This window comes from Xenopus laevis, chromosome 3S (genome assembly GCF_017654675.1).
Source record: "Xenopus laevis strain J_2021 chromosome 3S, Xenopus_laevis_v10.1, whole genome shotgun sequence".
Taxonomy (NCBI): domain Eukaryota; kingdom Metazoa; phylum Chordata; class Amphibia; order Anura; family Pipidae; genus Xenopus; species Xenopus laevis.
Window position 1 is genome coordinate 20,688,018 of NC_054376.1, and position 23,905 is coordinate 20,711,922.

At 40.4% G+C, this 23,905-nt stretch overlaps 1 protein-coding gene across 9 annotated transcripts in view; it reads left to right on the forward strand.

The window, feature by feature from the left end:
• The window catches only part of brd4.S (bromodomain containing 4 S homeolog), a 70,948-nt gene that overhangs the window by 11,003 nt on the left and 36,040 nt on the right, over positions 1-23,905 (forward strand). For 7 of the 9 annotated variants that reach the window (XM_041587608.1, XM_041587607.1, XM_018254234.2 and 4 more), the window contains 1 exon segment: positions 8,691-9,009. In XM_041587608.1, coding sequence (XP_041443542.1) covers positions 8,691-9,009 — 319 coding nt within the window. 9 annotated transcript variants of the gene reach the window in all.

A 23,905-nucleotide genomic window follows, 5' to 3' on the forward strand; every position in this document is an offset into this window, starting at 1 on the left:
AAAAATAAAAATAGAAGTGAAAACTCAAATGAAGACATCAGTGAAGGTGCTTCGGATGCACGTTTAAGAGTTCAGGGACAGAGTCCACAGCTACGCTTCAGTACAGTTTACACCAAAGATGCTTATTTTATACAACTGAGTATCCGTAGACACTGGGGTGTGTTATTACAAGATCCAATCTTAAAACAATCTTTAGACCAATTCCCTTCTTTTGTTTTCAGGAAGGGTAAATCTTTAGCCTCTCGTTTGTCACCTAGCTTATATATATATATATATATCAAAAGGAACTAATCCTGAACCTGTTTGGTTGAGGTATAAAGGCACATATAAATGTGGCCGCACCAGGTGTAAAGCCTGTGCTGTAGTTAATGTTTCCACCACTTTTTCAAGCACACATACAGGGGAGACTTTTGGTATTAAACAATACTTTAATTGCTGTTCCAAGGGAATCATCTACTTGGCCACCTGCTCCTGCGGTGCGCAATATGTGGGTAAAACCAGTCGTGCTGCAGGAGTTAGGTTCTTGGAACATCTATCGGCTGCCGAGAGAGGCGATAAAAAATCGGCTATTGCCAAACATATTGTAGAACAGCACGACGGTGTTTCTAGAACAACTTTTCAGATAATTGATAAACTTAAATATAATGTGAGACAAGGAGATTGAGAGAAAATTCTATCCAGGATGGAAGTGTACTGGATGTATCAACTTAAAACAATAGACATTTATGGTGGACTCAATCGTGAATGTGAACTGACGTGTTTCTATTAGTTTTAACATCACACGAAGTTGCTAGCAGAGGTTAATAAATGTACCTGTAAACCAAGTAAATGATTATGGAAATTAACAAATAAGGACCTCCTTTTGGGATATTTTGGATGAATTGTTTTAATACCTGCATTAATTGATTTATTAATTTCTTTATGCCTAGTTTTATTTACTTAACTTAAATATTATTTATAATTTCCCTTTGTTAATTATGTCCATGAACTTTATCAATTTATTACTCATCAATGAATAGATGGAGATTTCCACTGACATGACACTCTAATTAAATGGTAATCTGAAAGATATATGATAGTGTAAAGCAGTGCTGTCCAACTTCTTTGGTACCGAGGGCCAGAATTTTTCCAATCTACATGGTGGAGGGCCGATAACGGAAGCCAGTGTTAGCCACTCCCTGTTTTTAGACCACACCCACTGTAAACCACACCCATGTTACCGCAAGATCATGTCCACATTAATAGCACACCAAAAAACCAAATGGTTGGTGCTCACTGCAGGGATCAGGGCCGGAACTAGGGGTAGACAGAGTAGGTGGCTGTCTAGGACGCCATCGTTGAGGGGCACACTTTTCAAGCTTTATTTAATAATTTGTTTCAGTAATCATGGTCACCCAGTTGGGTGGAATCCATCTCCTTCCCCTTCTCCCTCTTGCCAGCAAGTAATAGCTCCTTCTGTGCGGTGCACCGCGACGTGCATACATGCGTCAATGACGTCACTGATGTGTTGGGTGGCAGAGAGCTGGTGGCCTGCTTGGTGTGGCTCGCTCTTGCTGCTCTCAGCCTTGCACAGTTGCACTGAACTGAAGATATTCTTTCTATTACTGTAAAGTGTGAAGCATCCTGCTGGCACAGATTTGGGGCCCATATGTTTGCTGTTGCTGCTGGGCGCTGGCACAGGTACATATGATGTGATCAGATTTATTTTTGGCTGCTGCTGGCACAGGTAAAGATTGGGGGCAATATGATGGCTGCAGGAGGGCTGTATGATGGATGGCTGCTGAGCTTGCTTGCACAGGTACAGGGGGCAGTAATATAAATGAAAAAGTGTTGTACACTTTCTTGCTCTCTTTATTTAAAAACCATCATGGTAAGGAGGGAAATTGTAATGCCAGTGTTAGCCACTCCCTGTTTTTAGACCACACCCACTGTAAACCACACCCATGTTACTGCAAGATCATGTCCACATTAATAGCACACCAAAAAACCAAATGGTTGGTGCTCACTGCAGGGATCAGGGCCGGAACTAGGGGTAGACAGAGTAGGTGGCTGTCTAGGACGCCATCGTTGAGGGGCACACTTTTCAAGCTTTATTTAATAATTTGTTTCAGTAATCATGGTCACCCAGTTGGGTGGAATCCATCTCCTTCCCCTTCTCCCTCTTGCCAGCAAGTAATAGCTCCTTCTGTGCGGTGCACCGCGACGTGCATACATGCGTCAATGACGTCACTGATGTGTTGGGTGGCAGAGAGCTGGTGGCCTGCTTGGTGTGGCTCGCTCTTGCTGCTCTCAGCCTTGCACAGTTGCACTGAACTGAAGATATTCTTTCTATTACTGTAAAGTGTGAAGCATCCTGCTGGCACAGATTTGGGGCCCATATGTTTGCTGTTGCTGCTGGGCGCTGGCACAGGTACATATGATGTGATCAGATTTATTTTTGGCTGCTGCTGGCACAGGTAAAGATTGGGGGCAATATGATGGCTGCAGGAGGGCTGTATGATGGATGGCTGCTGAGCTTGCTTGCACAGGTACAGGGGGCAGTAATATAAATGAAAAAGTGTTGTACACTTTCTTGCTCTCTTTATTTAAAAACCATCATGGTAAGGAGGGAAATTGTAATGCAGGACAAGGGGCACTGAGTGAAGCTCTTGTCTAGGGTGCCGAACTATCTTGTGCCTGCCCTGGCAAGGATGCCACTCATATGTGAAAATAGTTAAGTCATATTAAGACATACCCTTAAATCCATATGCCTCCTCCTCCCCTGTGTATAATACAGTACCCCAGCATATGATTAAACACTTTAGGGGCCACTAACAATAATTTTCAAATGCTAACAAACCCCCAGAACATATACCAAAGTATGACACACAAAGGGAGCATATGGAAGGCAGAACAGATCAGGAGACGGGAATCAGGACCAGTCTAATATTTACTACATACAGTGACACAGTTCTGGTGCCCCATTAGCATTTTGTATCAGGTGAACAATGTGGGCAGTTTCAATCTGGGTCTCAGGTGTGAACAGTACAGGGCTTTAGGGGAGTGAACAATAGAGGTGTCACAAATTTGAACAATGCAGGGGGATCACAGGTGTGAACAATACAGGGGATTAGTCTGAATTTGAGGTTGGGACAATGCAGGTGCCAGTTAATCTCTGTAGTGATACCTTTTAAACCTTACATATGGTAAAAAGACACAGCAGGCAGACTTTGATGTGGAGGGCCACATGAGGGGGGGCCGCGGGCCGCTAGTTGGATAGCCCTGGTGTAAAGGATAATATGAATAAGATGGCTAATATGACTAAGCCCCTTTTTCTCTTGTCATAGTATGTATTCTTAAACTTCTAAGTGTTCTGAGGAACAGTAATGTAGGGGTTAATGTTTTTGTGTGGTGTTACCTTTTTAAATGTTCACCTCGACAGACTGAGCATAGCTTTTGAGAAAGTGGCTTAGTCCATGAAACGCGTCAAGCGTGCCTTTGGAATACATGGTCTGCTTATCTTTTTAATGAAGATTCAATAAAATATGGATTTTAACGACTGCTGGTGCTCCGTGTTCAATATATCCACTTGAAGGTTGTACGTGTCGGGAGTGTTTTTTCACACGTGATAGCACAGCAGGAAGATGATCTAGAAGGTCTGAGTGCTCCCGTGTTTTCTCCCTTTGTTCTTATGTTATCTGCTGTGTATCCTGTGCCTTTTCTCCTTTTTCATCTTTGAATGGCTGCCCCCGTGGCTACACAGCAGCTTGTTATAAACTATAATAATGTTTTTGAAGCAAATGCACCACTTGCACCAGTGCTAGGAAACACTACATTATATTTTCATTACATTAAATTACTTAAAGGGATATGGTCATGGGAAAACATGTTTTTTTTTCAAAACGCATCAGTTAATAGTGCTGCTCCAGCAGAATTCTGAAATCCATTTTTCAAAAGAGCAAACAGATTTTGTTATATTCAATTTTGAAATCTGCCATGGGGCTAGACATATTGACAATTTCCCAGCTGCCCTCAGTCATGTGACTTGTGCTCTGATAAACTTCAATCACTCTTAACTGCTGTACCAAGTTCGAGTGATATCATCCCATCCCTTTTCCCCCCCCCAGCAGCCTAATAACAAAATGGGAAGGTAACGAGATAGCAGCTCCCTAACACAAGATAACAGCTCCCTGGAAGATCTAAGAACAGCACTAAATAGTAAAAGCCAAGTCCCACTGAGACTGATTCAGTTATATTAAGGGTAAGGCCACACGAGGAGATTAGGGGAGATTTTGTTGCCTGGCGACTAATCGCAACGTCTTTTGCGCGACTATCTCCCCGAACTGCCTCCGCATTCTTCCCCATAGGCTACAACGCAAAGTCGCCTGCGCTAATGCACACGCGGCGATGCGTTTTCTAAAGTCGCACAGAGGCAGTTCGGGGAGATAGTCGCGCAAAAGACGTGGTGATTAGTCGCCAGGCGACAATCTCCCTGAATCTCCTCGTGTGGCCTTACCCTAAGTAGGAGAAATAACAGCCTACCAGAAAGTAGTTCTATCCTCAAGTGCAGGCAAAAGTCACATAACTGGGGCAGCTGGGAAACTGACAATATGTTTAGTCCCATGTCAGATTTCAAAATTGAATATAAAAAAAATCTGTTGGCTCTTTCGAGAAATGGATTTCGGTGCAGAATTCTGCTGGAGCAGCACTATTGACTGATGCGTTTTGGAAAAAACATGTTTTCCCATGACAGTATCCCTTGTGTGTGGGCATATCGGCCAATGGCAAGTCTGGAACAGCTAGCAGAAGTCACATTTTAAAGGGTGACTGTTGTGCTGTGTAACTTGCAGAGGATGGATTATAAATGGGTTGTTCACCTGTGCGTTAACTTTTAGTATGATGAAGAGAGTGATATTCTGAGACAATTTGCAATTGGTTTTCATTTCTTGTAATTTGTGGTATTACATTCAACTTCCACTTCTTGCAGAAACCTTTCCATTTGGGCGCTACGTCACTTTAAAACGGAGCTTTCACACTCACTCACTCAGCGCAGTCGGCAGATAAGAGACCTGCACAGTGATACGTTCGGTGTTTTGTGTACGTCGCTTCCTTGTGTATCTGCCTGGTACGCGCTTTTCGTTTTGCTTCCATTACAGAGCGTTTCATCACCACGCTCCTGCGCGGGTTTCGTCACTTCCGCAGCGCGGCTGTGAATTGAGTAGTTTACGCCCCTTGCGTGACGTTATCGCCCCTGTGCCCACTTTCCGGCATCTATTTTTTTTTCTGTGCAGCGTAAATCGTGGGAATCCTATTCGCTTATCCATAGCGGCGGGGGGGATTTTACGCCACAGGCGTGGGTGGACCGTTTGGGAATCTGTCACTTAAGCACACTGTGTGTGGATGATCGAAGGAACTGCGCAGTTTGCGTATCGCCGTGTCTCCTTGGCGGGCCCTGTGTCGGACGGTGAGTCCGCTAGTGGTGACGCGTCCGGGTGTGTGTATATGGGCATTTAGAGAGCTGGCGGGCGCTCTGCGTGCGTATACATGTACACTCCCCCGGGTTGGTTAAAGGGATCTGTACGGGGAAGGAGGAGCCCGGTGCCTGAAGAGAAGCCTTGCGACGGCGCCATTTTCTGGGAGAGGATGCCCGGGTGGAGGTGTATGAGCGCGGTTTAGTTGTGTTAATAGCAGTCTGTGCATGTCCGTGCAGCCGCCACAGCTCTCCGATTGCAGCCTCCCAGTCATCGCACTGCCTCTCTCTCCCCGCTCGGCGTCCTTCATTTCCACCTCCTTTCAGGGGAATCCTCCTGTAACCATTAAACTGCTACAGCCCACTCTTTCAGGCTAATTCGCTCATGTGAGGTACCGTACTGCTTCATGTTTCCTAGGCACACAATATCTACCCGATCGCCTGCTCTCACCATTGCTAGTGTGCCCAATCATACCTATCTCTCTATCTTTTATCTATGTATCCTATCTATCTCTCGATTGCTCTATATATCTATCATCAATCGCTCTATCATTTATCTTATCTCCCTATCCATCCATCTCTCAATCATCTATCTCTCTTGCTCTCTATCATATCTCTATCTATTTATATCTATGTATCTGTCTATCTCTCTATTATCTTTCAATTATATATCTATCTCTATAGCTATCGTCAAACTGTCTCTATCATCTATCTTTTCTATCTCTCTCTTTCTATGCACGCAGATACAATGCAGCAGATACGCAGAACGCTATATTGTAACGTGCACATAACCAGTGCTAAAGAATATGATTGTGAGTAATTGACTGTGTAGCCTCCAGCATACCTATGGAAAAGTTCTCTCATAGATCATTTTAATAAAATAATGAACAATAATTTCTCTTTCTCTGTAATAATAAAACAGTACCTTGCACTTGATTCAAGTTCGATAAAACCAGCATATTGGGTTTATTTATTATTATTATGTTCTAGTAGACTTAAGATATGAAGAGCTAAATTACGGTAAGTTATCCAGAAAAGTCAGGCCTGAACATTCTGGATAACAGGTCTCATACCTGTATCAAAACATCATAAAACTGCAGGGTGACAGTCAAAATGATGGCATATATGTCGTAATGTGGGGGTTCACAATAATGGAGAAAAAAATAGCCGATACTATAAATTTTTGTTCTCAGCAGTCCAGTGTCTATTGCACAGATTTGCAATAGGTTTTCCATGGTGATCATATTTCTGTATGTTTGTCAACCTGAACATGCTGGGGATTTTAGTTCAACCCAGCTGCTCATCCCATTTCCCTTTCCTTTTACCCATTCATTAGTTTTAATTTTAAAGTAATGATTTTGATATACTTAGTTTTGTTTTGTGTTCTGAAAATTTTTCAAAACACTTTTTTTCTGTGTGTTAAAATATTTTGTCCTGTACTACCCCCTTATATACATTATCACTGTATCTGTTGTACAGCTGCGCAGTATTTTGGTGATTTTGTCAATATTAAATGTAATATTGGTGGTGTTTGTATAGAGGTGCAACCTTTATTGCTACTTAATATGTATTTTGTGCAGGTGTATATTTAATAAAAAAAAATGCTAAGTGACATTGCTATTTGGTTGTCCGGATCACTGACCCCACAAGGATGCATTTATAGCATTATTATTATTTTTTATAGTTTATCTTTCTCTTCAATCCCTCTAATATACATTTCCCATACTCATCCCCAAAGTGCTACCTGGTTACTAATATAATTAAGCCCCAGCAAGCAGATAACTGGGAAATCAAACATATCATGTGACATAAGGATCAGGTATTTAAAGAGATACTGACACCAGAAATTAAACTTTTTTTTACATCTATCATAATATTGTCTTTGCATGCTATCTATAATTTTGCCATAAAATTATTTACAGATGGTTTTACATTACCCAACTGATCCCCCACATTCCTCTCCGAGGGTGATGACATATTTGAGCTTCAGCAGTCTGTTAGCATTAGAAATTCTAACTGACATGTTGAGAAGGGACAGTCAGGTTGGCAAAACAGTTAGGTTTAAGAACTTCAAGTAACAAATACTTACAAAAGCAGCCCTATGAGTGAAAAACATGAGATATAGGTAACTTTTGATGTACATTAATATTTGAATAACAATTTTTAGTGTCGCTATCACTTTAATTTTGATTACTAAATAATAGTTACTATATACCTGTACTTGCTTTCTCTTTTCCTCGTTTGTCATTGACAAGGCATATAATTTGCACAGGCAGTTTAATTGGCTCCTGATGACCATAGTGTGAGTGAATTTGATAGAGATCTTAGAGTGTAAGCTCTGCTGGGGCAGGAACTGATAGGAAGGGTGTATAATCTCTATAAAGTGCTGCAGAATGTGACATTGCTATATAAACAAAAATATATTAGAACACTGATATGAGACGAGTATGGGTGGCCATAGGGCTGTAAGACAAATACAGTGGAACCTCAATTTTACATACCCTGATTTTAATTGGATTGTGTCATGATTTTTATTATGTTGTTTTTATTTCTAAATCACAGTGTTTACCCTGCAAATAATTTACTCTACAATATAAAATTTCATTCCTGAACCAGCAAGCGTTCAGGTGTTTTCAGAAAGATCTAACACTTTAGGATGGAACTGCTTTCTGGCATTCTATTGTTTCTCCTATTCAATCTAACTGAATATGTCGCAGTGGGACCTGGATTTTACTATTGAGTGCTGTTCTTAGATCTACCAGGTAGCTGTTATTTTGTGTTAGGGAGCTGCTATCTGGTTACCTTCCCATTGTTAGGCTGCTGGGAGGGAAAGGGAGAGGGTTGATATCACTCCAACTTGCAGTAAAGAGTGACTGAAGTTTATCAGAGCACAAGTCACATGACTGGGGCAGCTGGGAAACAGACAATATGTCTAGCCCCAAGTCAGGCTAAAAAAAACTTTGCTCTTTTGAGAAATTTATTTCAGTGCATAATTCTGCTGCAGCAGCACTATTAACTAATTCATTTTGAAAAACATTGTATCCCTTTACGCTTTCCCTCATTTACATTGTTGTTTTGTGGTCCCACCTATATATTATGCATACAACATTTCCCTGGTTTTACATTTTACACCATTTTTTTTTTCTGGTCCCCTGTAAAATTTAAAATGGGGGTGTTTTTCTTTGTGAAAGTATTTTGTGTTCCATGCAAGCATACTGACATCTATTCTGCACATTTCCAGGTCACCTGGCTCTCCGTGCAATGGGAGCTACGCTATGTCATCCGAGACTGGGCTTGGTACACGTCTAAGAGCCACATCTGGGATGGGTGACGGAATAGAAGGGGCTCAGATGTTGGGCCAACATCAGCCTGCCCTACCCCAGCCACAGGCCACAGTGATGAACAACCCCGATCCTCCTGAAATCACAAGACCCAACCAACCTAAGCGCCAGACCAACCAGCTGCAGTACTTACTTAAGGCAGTGCTCAAGACATTGTGGAAGCACCAGTTTGCATGGCCCTTCCAACTGCCAGTTGACGTGGTCAAGCTCAATCTGCCTGTAAGTACAAAATCATACACCTGCAACACTGGGCTCAAGACAACTTTGTTTTTCAATTGGTATATTCATTGGGTCCGACATTAACATGAAAGAGATATGTACACTAAGGGGCAGAGTTATCAAAGGTCGAATTTCGAAGCCTTGTGAATATTTTTAAGGGGTTATTCACCTTTAGATTGACTTAGTATGACATTGAGAGTGATATTCTGAGATAATTTGCAATTGGTTTTCATTTTTTATTATTGGTGTTTTTTAAGTTATTTAGCTTTTTATTCAGCAGCTCTAGAAAAAAAAAATATGACCAATTGAAAAGTTGCTTAGAATTGGCCATTCTATAACATTCCAAAAGTTAAGTTAAAGGTGAACCACCCCTTTAATATAGTATTTCCTAGAGAAAGCCTGTTCAGTAGACACTATATTAAAGGTAAAGAAAGTCTTATGATATTGCTTCAAAAAGTCTTATTGACTTTTTGATGGGAGTTGGCAAATGGTTAGCTTTAGGAGGAAAGGTCATGATTATGTGCTGATGTTTTTTTTTTGTTTTTTTTTCCCACTGTTATGAGTGTCCTACATTGATTTGACTGCACTTTTACGCAATGGGATTACAAGATATTGTGCATGAGGTGATTTTCTCACTTGTCTAGTGTGATATGCCATACACTCTTAACTCTACTGGCTAGCTGACTCTTTCACATGACATAAATCACTACTGTTGTGATCATGTAAATGGCGCCTATTGGTGTGTTCAGCTTCTTGGTTCACTTGATGTGTCCTATATTGTCATGTTAAAAAAAGTTTATTTAAAGGGGTTTTTCACCTTCAAAAACTTTTTTCATTTCAGTTGGTTTCAGATAGATCACAAGAAATAGACTTTTTCCAATTACTTTCTATTTTCTTTTCTATTTTTTTTCTAATATTTAAGTGTAAAGTTGAATTTTTCACCTTCTAAAACAGCTCTGGGAGGGGGGTTGTCATCCCCTTAACTGTTCTAAATTGATAATTTATCTTTGTCCCTGCTGAGCAGAATCCCTTAGTTTCATTAAAGGCAGCTGTTAGAATTGATACAATAGTTGCTAATATTCCACAGATGCTGATGAGAAATGTACAGTTAGGTTCATAAATCTTTGGAAAGAGAACTTTTTTCTAATTTTGGTTCTGTATATTACCACAATTAATTTTTTTAATGAAACAACTCAGGTGCAGTTCAACTGCTTTAATTCAGTGGATTGAACAAAAAGATTGCATAAAAGTGTGAGGAACTAAAGCCGTTTTTTAACACAATCACTTAATTTCAGGGGTTTAAAAGTAATTGAACAAATTAAAAAAACTGAAAATAAAATGTTCAATTTGTAATACTTGGTTGAAACCCCTTTGCTAGCAATCACAACCTGAAGTCTTGAACTCATGGACATCACCAGATTCTGGGTTTCCTCCTTTTTGATGCTCTGCCAGGCCTTTACTGCAGCGGCTTTCAGATGATGTTTGTTTGTGGGCCTTTCTGTCCGAAGTTTAGTCAACAAGTGAAATGCATGCTCAATTGGGTTCAGATCAGGTGACTAACTTGGCCATTCAAGAATATTTCACTTCTTTGTTTTAATAAACTCCTGGTTGCTTTGTCTGTATGTTTTGGGTCATTGTCCATCTGTATTATGAAACACTTCCCAATCAATTTGACTGCATTTAGCTGGATTTCATCCGACAGTATGTCTCTGAACACCTCAGAATTCATTCAGCTGCTTCTGCCTTGTGTCACATCATAGATAAACACTAGTGTCCTTGTGCCACTGGCAGCCATGAACGCCCAAGCCATCACACTGCCTCCACCATGTTTTAAAGATGATGTGGTATGCTTTGAATCATGAGCCCACGCCTTCTCCTTACTTTTTTCTTGCCATCATTCTGGTAGAGGTTGATCTTGGTTTCATCTGTCCAAAGAATGTTTTTCCAGAACTGTGCTGCCTTTTTGTTGATGTTTTTTTTTTGTTTTTTTTTTTTAGCAAAATTCAATCTAGCCTTTCTATTCTTGAGGCTTATGAGTGGCTTACACCCTCTGTATTTACTTTCATACCGTCTTCTCTTTATGGTAGACTTGGGTATTGATACACCTACCTCCTGCAGAGTGTTGTTCACTTGTTTGGCTGTTGTGAAGGGTTTCTCTTCACCATGGAAATGATTCTGCAATCATCCACCACTGTGCAGGTGTTTTTGCGTTGTTGAGTTCACCAGTGCTTTCTTTCTCAGGATGTACCAAACTAGGTTTTGCCACTCCTAATATTGTAGCAATATCTCGGATGGGTTTTTTCTGTTTTTGCAGCTTAAGGATGGTTAGTTTCGTCTGCATGGAGAGCTCCTTTGACCTCATGTATGTTCACAGCAAATTCTTCCACATACAAGCACCCGCTCAAATCAACTCCAGGGCTTTTTATCTGCTTCACACTATAATATAGTCCCAATTTCCGTGTGGTAAATGATGTGGTGCTCTATCTGGAAGCTCTGTTGCAAAGGACAGCTTCATTCAACCTTAGGAATTATGGAAAAATCAGATGGCACTCGCATAGCAGATGTGCTAATATTTTCAGTGCCTTATTGAGATCTCCACACACCTTTTTGGGGGCTCCTCCCACATCCTCAGGTTTGCACTTCTGAGGAAGCGGGTAGGAACCCCTGAAACGTTGTGTGGAGATCTCAATAAAGCACTGAAAATATTAGCTCATTTGCTTTGTGAGTGCCATCTGATTTTTCCATAATTTCTACTTTTATCTGCTTCATTTATAATGAAATAATGACGGAAGTGCACCCATGAAATACCCTTTGAGTCAATTGTCCAATTACCTTTGTACCCCTGAAATAAAGTGATTGTGTTAAATATCGCATTATTATTATTCACATTTTTATGCAATCTTTTTTGTTCAACCCACTGAATTAAAGCTGAAAGTCTACAACTGCATCTGAGTTTTTATTTAAAATTCGTTGTGGTAATGTACAGAACCAAAACTAGAAAAAAAGTCTTTGTCCCAAGATTTATTGTATCAAAAAATTTAACAAATTTATAACCGTTCAGAATCTGCTCCTGGATCACTGAGCTGCTAGGCTGACACTAGAGAACATTACATTTTAAACTTCAATTTTGGAAAAACGGTAAGAAAATAAAGTGGTTGAAAAAGATTTTATCTGAAATAAATTTTTCAGAAAACTGAACTGAAAAATGTGTGGGGAAAGTGAACAGCCCCTTTAATATCCTCCCTGATATCTTCTAATGGCAATACTATTATTTATTATTTATATATTATTTCAGAACTTGGGTGCTCCCGATATTTATTCAAGGTTCAGTAACATTCACATTACTTGTTGTGATATTTGCTTGACAAAAGATGCATACATGCCTAGTAGATTTCTGTCTGACAGGCTATTATGGACCCATACATAAGCCAGTATGTTTTTAAAGGAACAGTATTTATTTTTATTATTAGCAAAAAATTTGTTTTAAAGTAATAAAAACATCATGTACTGTTGCCCTACATTGGTAAAACTGCTGTTTGCTTCAGAAACACAATTATAGTTTATATAAACAAGCTGCTGTGTAACAATGGCGGAAATAAAATAAAAAAAGCTATATGGCATTAAATAGTCAGTGCATACCAGATAACACCATTAAGTGCTAAAGAGTTTATCTGCTATCTGCTGTGTAACCTGAGCCATTTCTCCTTTGAATGGCTGCCCCCGTTGCTACACAGCAGCTTATTTATATAAACAATAGTTGTGTTTCTAAATTTTACTCCGTAACAATTCTTCCATTGAAATGTCATTCTCGGAAATGTTTCTCTTTCAAAGCACACACATACTTTTTTATTTTTTTTTTATTTTGCATGTTTTCCATATGCACATTGGACTATTTTGTAGTGACTCCTTTGCACACTAGGAATGATGCAAATCCAAACACTTTGAAACAGCGCTTCTCAAGGAAGCTTAGGAAAAGACAGCAAGAAAAAATATAAAAATACATTTTCTGTACCACTTCTGTGTGTGAACACTATATAACTCCGTCTCATTCTTTCAGCGGACCAAGGCCAAACTTTTCTTTGCCAATTAACCTTTAATAATCCAACACCAAGGGAAGGTGGAAAGAAAGTTTGGTCTTGGTCCGCTGACAAAACCACGCACAAAATGTTGCATCTTCCCCAGGCCCAAGCTCTCGACTAGCGGGAAACTACTCTATACCCCAAGAGTCTTAGTAACCTACACTCATAGACCTGCTAAAAGATATACTCTCCACTTATCAGTACCAAAACAGAAGAGATCAAGGTGGATCTCTCTATTATTAGGCATGACATGCAAAAACAATGTGCGAGAGAGCCATAGCAGCAGCGCAAAGAATAAGCACACTAGAGGATACCTGCTTTCCTCTGCCGGGGGGAGGACAAGAACTGCAAAAATCTCTGCAAATGAATAGGCTCAGGAGAAATAATCGGCGGTTTGTTGGCTTTCCTGAAAATGCAGAGGGAGAGACCCTGGAGCAATTCCTGGAAACCTGGCTAAAGGACACCTTCGGTCAACAATCCCTTACTCAAACTTTTAGCAAGAATACTAAATGCACGCGACCGGGATGGGCTTCTCAAGTTAGCCAGACAGGGTCAATTTATTTCCAAGGCAGCACTGTATCCATATACGCAGCCTTTCGGCAGAGGTACAGAAACAGAGCGCTCAATTCATAGAAAGCAAGAAACAAATGCGGCAAATGAATATACAATACACATTTCTTCACTTCACCTAAAGATCTGGAAGACTGGCTAGACCGTAAGGTGCAAAGTGGAGAGGAAGCAGGCAGCGACCATCAACCATCAACAACGCCAGTAAAGCTACCAAAGTGAAAGACCATCCAATGCAACCTACCCTTCACCTACTCTATTGATCTAAGCCTGGGCCTGTGGTTTGCTAATCCAGAGAGAAACAGTGTTGATCTAAACACTGACCTTGCACTGTGAGGCCCTATTATAACCTCTTTGCAACCCAGACATTGGATTTCCCGGCCTGCCCTGGCAAGATTGAATCATAGTTCAACTATAACCTCCACGGGTAACACTCATTTGCGTAGTGGGGATAGACTTGTGGTATTACAGATTGTGAACTATGCTGCGGTTTACCTGACCTTAGTTTATTGCGTATTCAACGAGAGAGGGCATGGACATATGAGCAGTGGGCGGAGCACATCACTCACAGCTCCAAGAGAGTGGTTGTGCTAGTCATCCCCCTAAGACCGGCTGTTTTAATTATGTGCAAAATTGTCCCCACAGTTGAGGATGAAGGTAGAAGGGGTGGAAGAGGGATTAGAATGTTTAAACTATTTAAGGTTTTTAAGTTGGTACATGTTATGCTCAGGTATGTGGTTAATTATGTGCAAAATTGTCCCCACAGTTGAGGATGAAGGTAGAAGGGGTGGAAGAGGGATTAGAATGTTTAAACTATTTAAGGTTTTTAAGTTGGTACATGTTATGCTCAGGTATGTGGATATTTATATGCTAAGAAGGAAAGCACACTCTAGTCCCCTATGGAAACCAAAAACCCCATGACACTTAAACTGAAGGTCCGTGGCCTCAACAAACCCATTAAGCGTATACTGGTTTCGAATTATGTGAAACAGAGGCTCGGACGTTATACTGCTCCTAGAAACCCACATGGAGGGCAGTAGGATATTAGACCTTAAAAACCTTGTTTGGGGGGCATTACCACGCCACATATAGCTAACACTCATCAGGAGTCGCAACTTTGGTATCTAAGCAGCTACCCTTTCTTTACTTTTTTTTATTGGTTATCAATACAGTATTTACTTTCATCATAGCTTAATGGTTTTTTTTTATTTTTTGCACATTTTGCTTTCAGGTTATGCTCTCCTACACAGAGGGGAGCGCTTTTGTCACATTCAGTTACATTACAGAAAAAAAACTCTATCTCTCAACGTGTTCACATTATACATCAAAACATTTCAATGATGGAAAATGATATACCAATAAAAATGTAACTAATAAACTTAACCATCTATATCCATGTTTTTTTATCTTTATTCAATGTTTTCTCCTAAAATAATTCTTTAAATCACTTAAGATTCCAATTTAAGCTGTTTTTATTTATAATTGCCATTTTCTTTTGGGTTTCAGCTCTCTTCTAACATTTCTATTTAGTTTACATTCCTATTTATCAGACATAGCATAAGTTCCACTCAAAATGCCTTTATTATAATGTAGTGTATGTTATCTAAGGTGCCCAAATATTATATTTATCTGCAGTTATACTCCACATTCTCTCATTTACCATTATCCAGTTCGAAACACAATTATAGGAATTGAATGTTTTTTTCCAGGAAGCAATATAGTAATCTCTTTTGCTACTATAAAAATAAATTGTACCAATTTACAATGGTATTTATTCAGTATTGGGTTTGTTTTATTAAGTAATACTTGTAAGTGATCTTTCCAAAGTTTGATTCCCATTATTAAGTCAATTAATATAAATATCCTGGACCAAAATCTTAACACATTTCTACATTGCCACCAAATATGTAACACTGATCCTTCCATACCACACAATTTCTAAAACAAAGTGAGCTAGAGTTAGGCTAATATTTATGTAGCTTAGCAGGGACAATATACCATCCAGATATTACCTTATATAGTTTTTCTTGCGCCAAAATATTTATTGAACTCTTAGCTGTATTTTCCCAAGTTTGTTGCCACGATGTTTCATCTATAGTTTTGTTGAGATCTTTTTCCCATTGCTTAGTATAGGGCGGGAGGGGAGGGGAGGGGTTGTTAAGTTTAACATTTCCGTTAAGTATAGTTATTATTCCTCTACTATATGGAAATTTAATGCACATTTGTTCCCAAGCAGATGATGTTAGACTATTATTATACCCTTTAACCATTTTTTAAGAAAATGTTGAATTTGTATATATCTTACATTCTGTTTTTGGGGAATTGTTTTGTGCAACTATAGATGTCCATTTCTTGACACCTTGCAATCCCAAAAGTTGGTTTACATATCTCATATTATTTATTTGCCACCATTGAAAATCTCTCTCTTATAATCTAATATATAATTTAAAAATGAGATTTCCAAATATAGGCATGGCTTGGCAGTGAGGTGACTTCAAGGCTGTTTTTGTATCCCAAATGGCTAATGCCATTTTTATTACTGGAATAGAAGTGTTGGGCCTTTCTTGCTTAGAAATCCATGGTAACCCTGCCAGATTTATCGGTTTTGTCTGTTCTGTTTTGATTTGGGCCCATAAGTGGAGATTATGAAAAATTAATTATTGGCATAATTTGAGCTGCTTGGTAATAATAAAGTAAGTTAGAAACACTCAGCCCTCCCTTATTTTTAGCTGTTAGAGTTTTCTGTGATAACCGTGATTTTTTACTTCCCAAAATAAATTTAGTGAATTTTTTTTCTGCATTTTAATTCATATTTTGGGACCTCTATTGGCAAAACCCTGAAGTAATATAATATTTTAGGCAAAAGCACCATGTTTACCGCATTTCTTACCAAACCACGATATTTGCAACTTAGACCAGGATTGTTCCACCTAAGCTGGAAGTGGCAGTTGCGAAGCTAGCGAGAAAAACTACTCTGCCAGTAGACGATGCGGCAGTATTCAGAGAACCTATGGAGAAAAGGATGGAGTTCACTCTCAAAAAATCCTTTGGAGCGGCAGGTGCATTCTGCAGACAGGCAGTAGCCCAGACTTCAGTTTCACAATCTTTGAAAGTGAGGCTTTCAGAATTAGAAGAAGCAGTCTCATTCAACACAAAGAGAACTAAGTTGTTGATGTTGTCTGACTGTACGATAGCAGCAGATTTCATGTCTGAAGCATCAATTGAAGTGCATTTTACGGCAAAATCCATGGCATTGTCATTGGCTGCAAGAAGGGCATTGTGGCTGAAGCCTTGGGCAGCAGATGTAGCCTCAAAAAGCAATCTATGCCAACTTCCATTTGAAGGGGAGATGCTTTTTGGTGAGAAAGTGGATTCAATTATTAAAAAAAGTCTCTGGTGGGAACAGTGTTTTTCTGCCTCAAGAGGGGAAGAATAAGATAAGATATGATACACCATTTCCCAGAGACAAGGAAAGGGCTTTCAGGTCATCTAAACAATATAATCCTGAGGGGCTTATTTTCAAGGCTGTTTCTAGTAAAGAAAGCCTCAGGGGCTATGAGGCCAGTTTTGGAAATGAGAGGCCTGAATAAGTTCCTGGGCAAAAGGAAGTTCAAGATGGAAACAGGAATCCTGACACTCGAAGGCAGGTGCAAGCAGGGACAAGCCCTTGTGTGTTTATTAAGCAGAAAATGCAACGTTTTGGGTTTAAACCCCTTTGTCAAGCAGGGGTTTAACCCCGAATCGTTGCATTTTCTGCTTAATAAACACGCAAGGGCTTGTCCCTGCTTGCACCTGCCTTCGAGTGCCAGCAAATCCTGTTTCTACTGTATAATAGGAGGGTGCTGATCTCTCCATCACCGAGCACCAGGCATTCATTTTGTAGGCCCTCCATTTCGAGTTCAAGATGGAGTCATTGGCATCAGTCATCCAAGCAGTTACAGTTGGGGACTGGCTCACGAACATAGACCTGAAGGATGAATATTTTCATGCCCAATTCATCAAGAGAACATACAAACTAACGTGCTGCAGAGATTGAGCCACTGTTAACAAGCCCACCTTTATTTCCAAATGACTTATTTCTGGGAGGGAGGGGTGAGTGAGTTTCAGAAGGAGAGAAAGTCTTCATGAAACTGAGAATGGACTTGTAAAACTACAATGCTGGCTGCAGGGGTGGAGGAGGCTGAATCTCAAGAGAAGGAGCTTGTTGGAGTCTACTTTTTTTTTTTTTCCACATGCCTTTCTGGGAAAGGGGAGCTGCTGAAGGAGAACACCTTTGTGTGAAACGATGTTTTAAAAGTCAGAGAAATACTGATGCTGGCTGCAGGGGTGTTGGAGCTCAGTAGAGAAAAGTATCAATCCAGCAGTGCACGAAAAACGGAGCCTTTGAAGCCATTGAGCAACTGGTGCTGGCTTCACACATTTTAGGATTGACAGCACTGACAGCCAATGAAAGAGAGGACAGAGCTGTTATGCAGAGGCAGGTAGGAGAGAAGCGGCTTGGCATGGGTTCAGTATAATAACTTTGATATTTTAAAAACTAAAATTTTTTTAATACATTATATGTAGACATTTTAATAACTTCATCTTATGATTCTTTTTACCAATTTTTAATTTCGCGATAGTTCCCCTTTAAGGTATTTCAACTAGTAAAGTAGTCAAGTGGATGACAGGATTAAGTGTGGAGGGAGCAGAAGTATTTTTTGTGCGGAGCTGCGTGTTGTGAAATATCCAAAAAGATTTTGCAATTGCTTTGATATTGTAAAAGTCTCCATACCAGTATCCGTTGTTCTGTCGTTTAAACGATTTCCACATCTTTAGTGACAACTGTTGCAAGTTTCCCAAGGCCACACAGCTGGTATCAATATGCTCAATTTACTTTAGGCCTCAATGACGCCATTGGTATAGTTGTCCAACACTGGTCAATTATAGCCGCCATTCAGTTCCCGTGATGGATTGCTTTTGTTGAACACCAGTCATTATGTGATTTGGTCAACCTCTCTTTCTCCAGTCACCTCCGCTGCAGTGTTCTCTGGACAATGTGGCTTGTTTCAATGTGCGCAGGTTACCATAGGCCACAATGGCGTCGTTGTCATTGGTGTCTGGCGTGAGTCCAGCACAACCTCAGTTCAGTTCACATACGTAGTAGGTTAGAGAAGTGTACCGGTTGTACTCCTTTCCGGTGCCAAGGGACTGTCTAATCACTCTATATTACATGGAGCTCACGCAGACACGTTTGCCCAGGGGCCCCAATGCAGCAGCAGGCACGTGCAATATATGTGCCCTGCTGCTGCCTGCACTTTCTGAACGGAGGAGCGACTTTACAAGCCGCTTGCTTCGTTCTTAGTGTTCCCCAGCCCCAGGCAACGAGCCTAGGCGAGGAACAAGGGGCCCCTGGGTCGTGATCACCCAGAGGCCCGAAGGCAGCAGCAGGCACGTGAAATCTATGTGCTCTGCTGCTGCCTGCATTTTCTGAACGGAGGAGCGTTTTTTAAAGCCAATCTCTTCGTTTCCCAGCCCCTAGGCAACGAGCAGAAGTGGGGAACGAGTGGCCCCTCTGATGCATCGCCCAGGGGTCCCAAGGCAGCAGCAGGCACAATGAAATCTAGGTGCCCTGCTGCTGCCTGCACTTCTTGGCCCTCCAGCTCCACGCACTCACCAGATCCAAAAAAGAAGACAGTCTCCAACTGTTCCTGCTCTAAATGCAGCCCTCCTGGACGACCTGCAGCCTGCCACCCCAGGTTAGTGCCCCCACATAAACACACACTTAATGTACTAATACACACTTACATTCACACTTACACACACATTCAATTGTTTTTTCCTTTTATGGCAGTCAAGTTTTTTTGCCTATTTGCTAATTGCACTGCGCAATGCCTTTTGTATGTTATTTTGGTGATTATATTGCAATTTCAGTGATATTCGTGCATTTTTAGCCATTTTATTGTATGTTTAGCCGTTTATTTTCAGCTTTGCGTAGGTGGTGGTCGCTTATTTCTATCCGTAAAACCTATTTAGCCATGCTAAAATAATCAAACTTTGATTCTGACTGCTGATTACATTAGGCAAAAAACAAAGATTTTTGTGGTTTTGTTGGATTTGACTGTTTTTATACCATTTGGCTCTGTTCTTTGTTACTTCGTTTTTTCCCATGGAAATTTTGTCTGCTATATGGGGGTCTCTAAATGCCAGGTGCTTTGGTAAACCTATGCACAATGGGCATCAAACTGTTCAGTGGACCCCTGGCAATCATATTCAGGGTGCTTTTTCTTGGTACCTAATACAGTGTGGGATATGCAGAGCAGCAAAATAAAACCTTTTGAATTTATTTTTCTTTATTTTGATGAATTTTTATAAAAGCCACTACGTTCAGACAAGCTTTGATGTTTGGTAGTTAGGAGTAGAGAGACCATGAGTCCTCTGTCAAAAGAAACGCTGCATTTCTTACCTTCTGTTGTGTACAAATGGGCATCTGTATCAGACTTTCTGCCTTCAGTTTAAACCTCCTTGCCGCGGGCGTGAGCATGCTCAGTTTGCTACTCTCCCCCCCCCCCTCCTCCCTTCTCTGTAATCTGTGCCCAGAAATCAGGCAAATCATGACAACCTTTTACACTGAACTGTACAGCTCTAAACTAGAGCCTGCGGGGATAGCACTAGAAAATTTCTTGATCACTTGAAGTTTCCTACCCTAACAGAGGAATATAAAAACTATTTAAAGCAACCCTTAACAGTAATTGAAATACAGGAAGCAATAGCCTCCTTTCCATCCATGGTGAGGCGGCAGGATACAATGGTATACCAATAGAACTGTACAAAAAGCACGACCTTACTAGTCCCACAACCCTTAATAATTCACTTAAGAACCAAATACTTCCTGCCTCAATGTGTGAAACCACGATTATTCTGTTGCCAAAGCCCCATAAAGACCAAACGCCCAAATCATACTGGCCAATATCTTTAACATCCAATGTCAAAATCCTAGCTAAAAATATTAGCAAGGAGGCTGAGTAAGGTTATAACCCAGATCAGTGCTGTCCAACTTCTGTGGTACCGAGGACCAACATTTTTCTGGCCTACATAGTGGAGGGCCGATAATAGAAGCCAGTGCTGACCACTCCCTGTTTTTAAACCACACCCACTTGAAACCACACCCACATTACCACAAGATCATGTCCACATTAATTGTGGTAGCACATCAAAAAACCAAATGGTTGGTGCTCACTGCAGGGATATCACTCATATGTAAAAAAAAAAGTCATATTAAGACATACCCTTAAAGTGGACCTGTCACCCAGACACACAAATCTGTATAATGAAAGTCCTTTTCAAATTGAACATGAAATCCAATTTCTATTTTTTATTAAAGCATTCATAGCTATTGTAAGCTCATTTAAAAATCTCAGCTGTCAATCAAATATAGTCTGCCCCTCCTCAATGCCTTAGGCATAGAGGTGGGGCAGACAATTACTTTAACTTTCCATTCAGCACTTCCTAAATGTCACGGGTCTCACCACATTGCCTCTTCTCTTCACCCTTTAATTGTGTAGCCAGTGCATAGGAATGGACATTGGGTCCCCCATTCTCGTGAACAAACAGGATTCTGAGATGATGTAAGGCTTGCCTTAATAAGTGTCCACAAAATGGCTCCTGCCTGACTGCTATAACAATGAATTTCCAGACTGAAGGAAACAAGATTCAAATAATTTATATAGTGTAAGTTAAGTTCATTTTGCTTGACTAGTGTGATAAAATAGAATTTTGAATAATTTTTTTTTGGGTGACGGGTTCCCTTTAAATCCTTTTGCCTCCTCTTCCTCTTTGATAGGTGCTTGCGAAGGGGACATGATTACACTTTACAAGTACATTACACTTTACATGTACATTAAAGGACATTATAGACAAATAGCAGGGGACCTTTTTAACCATAAAGTGAATCACCCTACCAGAGCCCCCCCCCTTAGACTAGAAGAAAACAAATTTCATTTGAAGCAACGTAGGTGGTTCTTCACAATGAGGACAGTGAGGTTGTGGAATGCACTGCCAGGTTATGTTGTGATGGCTGATTCAGTTAATGACTTTAAGAATGGCTTAGATGATTTTTTGGACAGACATAATATCAAAGGCTATTGTGATACTAAACTCTATAGTTAGTATGGGTATATATATATAATTTATGTGAAAGTATGGAGAGGTGTGTGTATGGATGCTGGGTTTTCATTTGGAGGGGTTGAACTTGATGGACTTTGTCGGTTTTCAATGCGATTTAACTATGTAACACATACCTCCCAACTGTCCCGTTTTTAGAGGGACAGTCCCTCTTTTGACAACTCAATCTGTAGTCCCTCATTTGTACTGGAAAGTCCTTTTTTTCTCTGCACTGAATAGCCAGAAAAAGAAACAAAGTTTCTAACTTATTTGGCTTTTGGCAGAGCCCAGAACAGCCACAACAAAAGATACATTTGTAACAATTCAAATGTATCTAGATAAGTAATTGTAACAATATAAGATAACAGGTTCCTTAGGAAAAGTTAGACTCACAGCTTAAAGGGTAATTCATCTTCATTAGCAAAACTGTGATAACTGAAAAAAAACACAGAAATATGTTCAAACTTTTATAACCTGTGAAATTTCATAAAATGAACATGATAATTAGGGGGTGTGGCCACAAAATGGGCGTAGTCCCTCTTTAATTTCCAAAATGTTGAGAGGTATGATAACACAGCACCCCAGCACATGATTAAACACCTTAGGGGCCCCTAACAATAATTTATTTTCAAATGCTAACAAACCCCCAGAACAAATACCAGGCTTATGTTCCACAGGCAGAACAGGGCACATACAGGCAGAGAGGACAGGCAGGCAGGGCACACACAGGGAGCATAGGGCAGGCAGAGCATGGCACACACAGAGAACATAGGGAAGGTAAAACAGAGAAGGAGACAGGGAAACCTATTAGGACCACTCTAATATGTACTACATACAGTGACACAGTGCTGGTGCCCATAGCATTTTATATAAAGTGTGAACTGGTGAACAATGTGGGCAGTTTCAGTCTGGGTCTCAGGAGTGAACAGTACAGGGCTTTAGGGATGTGAACAGTAGAGGTGTCACAAGTGTGAACAATGCAGGGGGGTCACGGGTGTGAACAATGCAGGGGATTAGTCTGAATTTGAGGTTTAAACCATGCAGGGGCCAGTTAATCTCTGTAGTGATACCATTTAAATCTTACACATGGTAAGCAAACACAGCAGGTAGGTGGGGGGCACACAAGGGGGGGGGGTCGCAGGTCTCCAGTTGGACAGCCCTGACCCAGATAATCACAGAGGACCAAACTGGGTTCATTCCACACAAAACCACAGCGAACAATGTCAGAAGACTTGCTTAACCTATCAATTGACCACAATAATATAGGGCAGAGGGCAGTGGCCTCATTGGACATAGCCAAAGCCTTCAATAGGGTTGAATGGGCATACCTATGAAAGGTTATGAAGGCCTTTTGAGTGGGCCCCCAATTCATATTACTTACCAAATTACTATACAGAGTCCCAGTGCCATTTCTAAGACTTAAAGGGGCTGTTCACCTTCAAACTAGTTGTTTTCAGAAAGATCACCAGAAATAACAACTTTTTCCAATGACTTTCTATTTTCGATGTGTGACTGTTTTTCTAATATTTAAGTGTAAAGTGTAATTTTTCACCTTTGAAGCAGCTCGGAGAGGGGTGGTCGCCGACCCTGTAAACTGTTTTTAATGGATACATTTATTTGTTACATTTCTTATCTTTGTCCCTGCTGAGCAGAATCTCTGGATTTCATTACAGGCAGCTGTATATATTGAATTGATAAAATAGTTGCAAATAGTCCAGAGATGCTGCTGAGAAATGTATCAACTAAATGTTGCAACATTCTAACAGTTCAGAATCTGCACCTAAAATACTTAAGCTGCCAGACTAAACACCAGAGACAGGGACATTCAACTTTAAACTTAGATTTTGGAAAAACAGTAAAAAATAAATAATGGAAAGTAATTGAAAAAAAGTCTTTTTATTTCTGGGGAACTATCTAATAACTGAATTTAAAAAAGTGTTTGGAAGGTGAACAACCCCTTTAACGCCTCACTAACCCCCAATTCCGCTCTCACAAGGTGCTGCTTGTGTGTGCCGTTCTCTGCTTGACCAGTGCTGCTTGTGTGTACCATTCTCTGCTTGCCCTACGCTACCTGTGGGATGTAAGCCTTGTAGGGGTTTGTTAGCATT